This window comes from Dreissena polymorpha, chromosome 4 (assembly GCF_020536995.1).
Source record: "Dreissena polymorpha isolate Duluth1 chromosome 4, UMN_Dpol_1.0, whole genome shotgun sequence".
NCBI classification, from domain to species: Eukaryota; Metazoa; Mollusca; class Bivalvia; order Myida; family Dreissenidae; genus Dreissena; species Dreissena polymorpha.
In genome coordinates, this window is record NC_068358.1 from 4,265,652 (window position 1) to 4,275,494 (window position 9,843).

At 32.3% G+C, this 9,843-nt stretch overlaps 1 protein-coding gene across 1 annotated transcript; it reads left to right on the forward strand.

Annotated features, from left to right (window-relative positions):
- The first annotated feature begins 6,412 nt into the window (after window positions 1–6,412).
- Window positions 6,413–8,839, forward strand: LOC127877157 (uncharacterized). The gene is made up of 4 exons (XM_052422814.1): window positions 6,413–6,559; window positions 6,777–6,883; window positions 7,337–7,448; window positions 8,368–8,839. The coding sequence occupies exons 1-4, from the start codon at window positions 6,451–6,453 to the stop codon at window positions 8,508–8,510; spliced, it is 471 nt and encodes a 156-aa protein (XP_052278774.1). The 5' UTR covers window positions 6,413–6,450; the 3' UTR covers window positions 8,511–8,839.
- Window positions 8,840–9,843: the final 1,004 nt, after the last annotated feature.

Consider the following 9,843-nt stretch of genomic DNA (forward strand, 5'->3'; position numbering starts at 1 on the left):
GATAAATGTGTTGAAGAATTTTATAAACACAAGCATACGCCATTTTTCGGAAGTGTAAAATTAACAGTGCATAATGGGACAGCAATTTCATAGGGCACAGGTCAGATTTAATTGTAACAACCAATGGACGAGTGAGTTTAAAGTAGATTAAATGCAATAGGATACAAAGCAATGTTTTATTGCGTCATACTCAGTCATGCAAAATCGTGCTTCCCGGGGATTTCCTGAAAATCTCGCGAAAATGAATGATAATTTCTGTAAAAAAAAACCTACGTTTGGATGGAACTAATCGTCCCGCTTGCTAATTTTTCTTTACCTGTTACTTTTTTTTACTTTTGCATGTTGGCTGATTTTTTTTAAATTTATATCGTTACAAGTAATAATGATTTGAAACATGTATCGTAAAACTTGACAAAGCTGTCAATGATTAAAAAGATCTATAGCCCATACACGAAACACAAGCTATTGTCACATCTGTTTTGTAGTTAAATGCAAACAACCAAACACAAATCAATATGTTCTTTATTAATTTGTAATCAATGCAGAGAATGTGTATCAGTCAGGTGTTGATCACACATCGTCATGTTTTAATTTCGTTTATTATCTTTGATCCGGATCCGATGCGTGGAGGCTGTATAATCTGCAACAACATCGAAAAACACAATACATAATGGGTATTTAAGTTGTTAACAATTAGCGCTATTCATTACTATTCTACCTAAATGAAGTAAACGCAATCGATACAGCTGTAATGCACACGCGTCTAACAGCGATGTCACGTGTCAGTTAAGTGCACAGTGTAATCTACACCCCTTTGTGTCAAAACCGGATTTATCTTGATTACGAAACAAACGAAATATGTATGCGTGGGTTACGTTGGATTTTAATGCCTCATGCCTGAGGTAACTCAGTCTAAATTTTGTTAAAATATGGGACATAATTGTTTGTTAGGATCTTAAATTCGTCGATCGGTCGACTGACGAAATACATGAAAATTAATGTCTGACGATTAATAATGGTTTCACAGTATAATACAATGTGATGAAAATTTGATAACTGTGATTTAAGTTCTAGATTTGCGGCTGTAGATATTATATTGTGAAAATTTACATAATAAAATATGCACCAGTAATTTTTCTATGTTGTTCAATTGCTGTATGTTTTATCAATATTTAAAAGTGGCCTAAAAGACATTTAACAACATTAACAACAACAATTACACTAGATATAAACCAGTTGAACGTTCTAACGTATATTGCTTGTAGCATTACATTTATTACTGTAAGCAGAATAGGTATGAAGTACATGACATTCTCGGAAAGGAATGGTAATCATTGTAGCACATATCACACACTTAAAGTGAAGCATGAGCTTTGCTCTAGAAATAGACATGTGACCATATTTTACTCGAGAAAACTGAGTTGTTTGATAAATTCTATTCGAAGAATCCATGGTTATTGTTTCAATATTATACTTTCAAATTATGCCCTATCTAACGCTTCTATAACCTCCGGCTTGCAGCGACAAATCTTTGAGTGGATGTAAGGATTTTATTTTAATTTGCTTGGGACTTAACGTACGTGATAACGGAAAATTAAGTGCATTGAGAGTAAACGAATTAATTTATTCTTCAATAAACTAGGATGTAAAGTATTTTATTTGTTTTTGATGATAAGTCATCACATTAAATGCTTTTGATGTTTGGTTATGACGCTCTTACATCAAAATGTTCTTAATAGTTGTTTGCATGTTAACGACTCATATGAAACGTATGGGGAAGGTGCGCATCACACGCTTTAGTCTGGTGAAATATTTTTTCTATTAATAATTAAACCCCTTCAAGCATTTAACAGAGCAGAGTATTATCAGCTCATGACATTGCATACAATACACAATAAACAGTAAGAGCTTGGGCAAGACATTTGTGTTGGCGAGTAGGTCACGCGAGCAGTGTATCGTTTTATTTCTTAAAATTTTACCCAGCATTTGTAAAAATATTGCAAGATCTGTACATTTCGAGAAAGGAAATTCATTTCTGCGTTGAGTAAGACCAAGTTCGTGAAAATTGCTGCAACATTGGTGAAGTAATGGCTATTCAAAGCGATGCATACTGTTTTCGGGTCATTTCGAGTGGAATACCTTGTTTTATAGATATATTTGATAGTGATTTTGTTTTCAGAGAAATTTATTTTTCGTTATAATTTGATTATTATTTATTCAAAATGATGTTTTCGCTAATTAACATCATAGCCGCACGCTAACCAACAACAACAACAACAACGTTTATTCAGCAATAAAGCTTACAATACAGCTTCTAGCCTACATTAGTGAATACAAATATACTTCTGGTTCAGATGATTGCATTTAGTATCTGATAAAGGAGGAAGAAAACTTTTATTCGATTGCTTTGGTGCTTTATTCATTAAAGTATAAAGGTGAACAGATCGTAAAGGGAGGAAAATCAGTAAGTCCCGATGTGTTCATACATCGCGATTGTTTCCCCTAGACTGTTAGTTCGTATATAATAAATGACCTTTGTATAAATGAGCGCAGGAAGCGTTAAAAATGTTTATACAATTTTCTTTATATATATATATATATATATATATCAGATACCTGTAAGACAGACAACACGTGAATATGAATTATAACATGTATTCTTTAGACAGACAAAAGTATGCATATACAAAGGATTATATTTAATAATAAACGAGATATATATAATTTATGTATATGATCAAAATTGGTAGTGTGTGATGAGTGAATTCATTGATCGATTAATCACTTACAAGTTCTTCTCTTAAATTGTTTGCGTGATATATGTATTTTGCTATGTTTGTTAGTTCTCTTTTATTGTTTGTGGACATAAGGGTTTTAAATTTTGTTATCGTTGGCCATCTGCAATAGTATGGTTTTAGGTATTTTCTTCTTATGTGAGAGTATAAGGGACATGTTAGGATAGAATGATATTCGTTTTCAACTAAATGTGATATACAGATTTTGCATATTCTGCCTTCTCTATTTATATTATAATAACGCCCTTGTTCAATTTCCAGTTTGTGTGAAGATAGTCTGAATCTACTTAATGCTATTCTATATTTATTTTGTTTCATGATGTTTAGGTATGTTTCGAATTTAAAATAACTTTTGAATGTACAATACGCGCTAAGCCTTCCAGATTGTTTAATATTACATTGCCAGCTCTGTTTGAATCGATCTAGTATCCTGAGTTTGATGGTATCTAGTGATGGTTTAGCAATGCTTTGGTTTATCCATAACTCCGCAAGGCCCATATGTTCCAACATTTCTTTTATTTGTGATTCCCAGTTATTTTTATTGAAATTGACTCCATTTTCTGCGTCCATTTTTAGCACGAGATAAACCTTTTTTATCATATTATTTTCCTGTAAGTTTCAATTTTTTATCCAGTATCGAAACATAATAATTTTTCGGTGTTCATTCATAGGGATTCTTCCACATTCGCCATACAGACCCATTAGATTAGTTGATGTTTTTACGCATAGTTATTTTCTTGAAAATTTCGAATGGATTTGTTCAATGTCTTTAGCTTTATGTTGACCCCATACTTCAGCTGAGTAATTTAAAATTGGACTTCTTAAGACGTCAAATAATTTTCTTTTTTCTTTTTTTTGAAATTCATACTGATTAAAAACGGAAAATAGTTTATGCATTGCCCTTGATGCTTGCTCTTACATGCACTTTTGAGTTCTATTCCAGCTTCCGTTTTTGAAAAAATAAACCCCTTAATATTTAAAGGATGAGGCTACTTCAAGTTTTTCGCCATATAGGAATATGTCAATATTTGTGTGTCTTGTACTTTTTTCAAATATCATTATTTTAGTTTTTGCTGTATTTATCTTTAGTTTCCATGTGTTACAGTATACCTCGATATCGTTTAGCATGGATCGTAAAGCGGTGGGTGATGTTGCGAATAGAACCTGATCATCCGCGCAAAGTATTAAAAATAAATAAATAAATATAACCACCTGTGTGTGATACAAGTGCATTATCAGCAAATTGTCTGCAAGCATATGAGAACAGTGTTTTACCTAGCTCATACTCCAGTTTAAGGTATCATAGAAAAAGACGTTTTTAACTTCATATTTCAAAAACTTTTTTACTAAAAAGTTTAAATAAAAATTAAAACGCCAGAAATTGTACCGATTTAAATTTGATTTCGGGATTTCAATACAAGATATAAGTTGTTTGGTTGCCTGTTATTTTGAAACGGGATATAGGCGCCTGTTATTTTGATACGGTATATAGGCGTAAGCTAAAACTCTTAAGGAATTTGAATAACATCCGTTTGTACAGTTGTTTTTAAATGTTTAAGTATCGAACCCAAAACTTGAAATAATTTAAAAAACAGAAAATAAAACCTGTTTGCTCCCACCCTGAAACTCTAAAGCAACAAGTTGTCGTCGTTCAATTATTTATTATCGCTGCATTTTTTACTAATTTAACTTGAAGGACGTGTTGAAAACCGTTTAAATGAAAACTGCAAATATTCCAATTTTCATCTTTGTTCTGCAACGCTATGTTATTACAGTAATTACCATAATTTCAAATTGCCTTACTTTACAGAATAGAAGATCTCATTCGTGAGTATGTTATATGTTATCCACCGTTGGTTTGCTCTACTTGTGATTACATCTGATCCATCAATTGTTTCCCGTAAGAGAATAATTCATTAGTCATTCCATCTCTGCGTATATAAGATTTGGTGTTGTTCGCCCATTGGTTAAGTGAATCAACCGATGTGGTGGATTATTTGACATACTTGTTTAAAATGTTTTATGTCTTTTTACAATTTTGAAAACAATCGACTTAATTGATGAGACAGTAGACAAGTTCAGTTTTCCCAAAGATTTTCTTTTTCAAAAAATTGAAAAAATGCATCAGCAAATTTTGAATAATTAAAATATCGATTGCAACTGAAACTGTGTTGTAGATTTAATTGGTGATTTACGAAATCGTAATCTGTCGCCGCGAGTTATTTGATTCATATGGAAGTTTACGATTATGAACGACAAACACACAATCCCAAATACTTTTTGGATTCGTTCAATGCTAAAAATTGTATTGTTCTATTAAACACCACGTCTAACCTGTCGATATAAAAATCCAGAGCGTCTTACCAAAACTGGTGTGTTTTGTCACAGATTATGCAACACGAGATACGTAACAAATTGCGTAATCAACTGAATAAAAATTAAACGTATGGAAATCCGGTTTTTAGATACATTTCATTGGAAAAACAAAACAGCAACAAAAAAGTAATTTAAACGATACCACGCGGCAGAGCTTGGCCAAAACTAGCACACATTACACATTGAAATAATAACATACAAATTAAACTCACTGCGAGAACTATTAGTAAATACTTTTTTAGGCAACATTGATGACTCTATTGCTCTATATTTGCTAAAATTTTATACACATTTATTATTTTTAACTTTCATTGTGCTTTGACTGAACCTTCCTCGGGAACTTCGCATGCATATTTTGTAAAAGTTTAAAGACTTGAACATGTAAATACGCGAAGGAATACGTACTGACGCACCGTATGCAGAACGATTTCTTCAGTATGTTGCATGCTTGTTTGTAAACAATAACCTTATAAGTAAGCTATATTTGTTGAACAAGATGAACAGTTGGTATATTAAGCACATAGTCATAAGTATCTTCACTTGCATATTTTACCGCATTGAATCCCCATTTCAACAAAAAAATAACTACCCTGATATTTTATAACCAAAAGTATGCAAGAAGCATAATTTTAGAATTTGCATGCCTATTTAAAAACAATAATATTATAGGAAAGCTATATTTGTTTAACAAGATGAAAAGTTGGAAAATTTAGCACATACATATGCATATGTCATACGAATATTGAGTTGCATATTTTACGGAAATAAATGCACATTTTAACAATAGCACCGCCTAGCGGGTGCAGACAGCTCATCTATTATTTTATTTTAAAGGTGAAGGGACCTATCTCAATACTAGAATCAAAAAGGCGGGAGAAGTGGGGATGGAGAGGTTTGTATAGTGTGTGTTTTGTGTGTGTGGTCATTTATTACATTGTCTTTCAAAAATAAAATATGGGGGGGGGTTCTTGGGTGGGATGGTTGGACAGTCTTTCAAAAATAAAATAACAACAATGAATTGGATTGCGTAATGCCCCTGGCAATAATAACACACAAGCCACACTCCTAAATAACCACAACAGGACATCGACACAGACGTGGTTATCAACAGGCTTACATCCGTGTTTACATCCGTATAAGATGGGAGTGGTGACTAAACCGGTTAGATCCAGGTTTCTCTTGACTAGTTTTATGTATATATTCACGCGGAATATTATGCATTCATTTGCAAACAACGTATCGAGAGGAGTAAACGTTAAATGAAAGCTATTTCTTGAAAATGAAATCATTAGTGTTGAGTGTTCTGTTTGTAAGTGTTTTTGGTCTTAATGAATGCTGTAGGTGCGCTGTAAGGCCTGATTTCGATCTGGGCTGTGCATCAGATTTCAGTAAGTATGCTTATTATTGCATACTTATATATTGACATGTGATGGCCATACTATTGTGTAGATAATCTTATATAAATTGACATACTGAAACATGTGATCACACTGATGTAGATATATTTAAATAATTGTTTTGGTATTATTTCACGCTATTGATGGAAACTATTTTGTAAAAAAGTGTTCTATCGATCAATAATTTAATAAATATGATTTATTTTAGTAATCAAGACCAAAGTGACAAGTCAACTTCGAAATCATTCGGTTCCAAACAATTCTGACAGCTTCTACTATACGATTAAGCAACCATCTTATGGTAATACATACAAGGTAATTCACTATCGTAATAAGGTATAGTAAATATTTCATTTATGGTTTATTACGTTAATAAGCCACACTGTCACTTTTGGATTCTAGTTACAAACTCGAACATATTTTACACAAAACGAGTGTGCATGTCTTAATCTGGTCATATACGTGTGATCTCGAACGAAAAATTTAGAATTTACTTATGTCGAAAGCATAGTTTTTAAAAAACATTTAGAATTCAATCATTATAAATTACTGGTAAAACATAAATTATATCTACACATACCAATTTGTTATATATAATTGAATCGTATTCGTTATTCTAACAAAGAACATTTAAGAACATGGGAAGGCATAACAAGATTCAAGCTGAATGTGTGTTGTTGTGTTTTTAGTAACCAATATCTACATCAAAGCGGAGTTGGTTAATCGCATTTGATATTACAACTTTCAATGCATGTCAATTTGTTTCAGTTCAATTTCCGTTCTGATGTATCTGCGGCAAACAAAGCGAGAGTATACACAAGTGAGAGTACCGCATCGTGCGGTGTCTTTTTAGAAAGGGGAAAGACGTACATCCTGTCAGGTACACCCGTGCACGAGAATGGCTAATTACATGCCCTGTGCATTCAGTTAGATATCACGATGTAAGACGTTTAAATATATTTGTGAATCATTAGGGAGTAATCGGTATAGCGTTGTTAACGCTTTAATATTCATTATACACAAACATCACGTACATTTATTTCGATGGTGTTGGTCTGTGTTGCATTATCTAAGATATTGTCAGTTATGATTATTATGCTATGTCATTGATATTTTTATTATATTATTATCTTATTCATTATTATAATAATAGTTATTATTATTTATAGTTATTATTATTAGCTCGGCTGTTTTCGGCGAAAACCCGAAGTATTGTCATAGCCAGCTCGTCGTGTCGTCCGTCGTCAGAGTCGTGCTAAAACCTTAACATTTTGTTAACCTTTTGAACATTGGTTCTAAAATGAAAGTGCTTTCACCTACAACATTGAAACTTCATATGTAGCTGCACCTTGATGAGTTCTTCACGCCACACCCATTTTTGGGTCACTAGGTCAAAGGTCGAGGTCACTGTGACCTCTAAAAAAATCTTACAAGCTTTCCTTTATTCAAAACTACACACTTAGCAGAGCGTTGGCAACGGTTATGCGGTGCTCTTGTTATTATTAATATTATTTATAATTATTTTTATTAGTTTAATTATTATTATTTTTATTATTTGAAGTACAATAATGATTATAACAATACTAATAGTAATAATGCTAATTATAAGTATTATTATTATTATTATTGTTATTATTATTATTATTATTATCATTATTATTATTATTACTATTATTACTATAAGGAGTATTATTATTTGTATCATTATTATTATGACTATTATGATTACTTAAAGGTGAATTATAATAAGTAGAATTATTATTATTATTATATTGTTTGAATAATTATTATTTGAACAGGGAGTGTCAATAAAGAAAAGCAGCGCATGGAAATCAACTCGTGTTCGTCTTGGGTGCGGGAGTCGAGTCAAATCAGCCCAGAGTCCCGGCAGCTGTTGATGCAGTTTAAACAAGGAATCGTAGTGTGCCCGGAGCAAAATTAAGCGAAAACGATGACATACATATGAACATTCTTCGCTAACTCAAATGTAAAGGACTGTACCGTGTACAATACACAGATGTCATAGTAAACGAAGAAAACACCATGCTGTATTTTCGTTAACCATTTTATGAATCACGGTTGACTAACGTTTTGATGGGTTATTCCATATTTTATTATTGCACGAATGCGTACCTGTATAAAAACAATGTGGCAAAACGATGACATTATTTCAGCGAACGCCACCTTGTAAACCACATTGTTTACCTTATGAATTTTGTTGAATCTGTATATTGAAAAGTGCACCAACGGTTGAATAAATTATCGTGACACTATGTGTGTAGTTACTTACTCATAAGTTAAAACATATACACATGTATAAACATAAACACGTAAATCAGAGAGCTTAATCAAATACATATACGTATTAAATTATAAATAATTTATCGATGAATTGTTTCTGTGTCCATGCATACTCCGTACTTAATTAAATCGGAATGTGCCAATTGTTTTAAATAGAACTTGCATGACGGCAACCAAATTGGGAACACAATCTTTATTTTCGTGTTGATAGGTGATAAATTATAATGTACAGGTATTTACATCCACGAAGCAGAAAACGACTTGTCTGAACAGTGGGAAGTAATATAAATCTGTAAACATCTGTTGATCCATGTTATGCGTATAAAACATTCGCAATCGGATTAATATCGCCGCTTTTTGTGACATTTTGCATGCCCCACCGTTTGGGTAAGTAGTTCGTATACACTGGAAAATAAATACATGTTGATGTTACTTTAATTAAATTGTTATAAGATGTTTTACGCTATTTCTTATAAACCTTGGCTAACTTATGAATATCACTGCGGTTATAATTCATACCAATATTCATGAATTTGATATGATAAACACATTTACGGTCCAATATTTTTAAGCTGCTTTGCATCAGTAAGCATACGTTTGTTCATCCTTTTTCTATCTTTCAGAACTACGCCAAAATGTTTTTTAACGTGAAAATAACGCGTAACAACGCAGTGTCTGCTAAAACGTATACGTGAACTAATATGTATAAAATTAAAGAATGCAAGAGAGGAAAGATTGATTTCCTGAATTATTGTAGTTCTCTCGCGTTGTAGTTTTAGCCCTCTTCAAACTCGCCAACATGCAAAAACATAAGAACGAAACACTATAAAATTTGTCGTTTCGGCGTGTACTAGTTCCTTTCTAAAATGTTGTCGTGTTGGCGTCCTTTACGTCCTAAAAAACAAAAGACCGAACAGGCAGAAATCAATAACCGTACGATAAACCAAAACCATCAATATAAAATCAGTAGCATG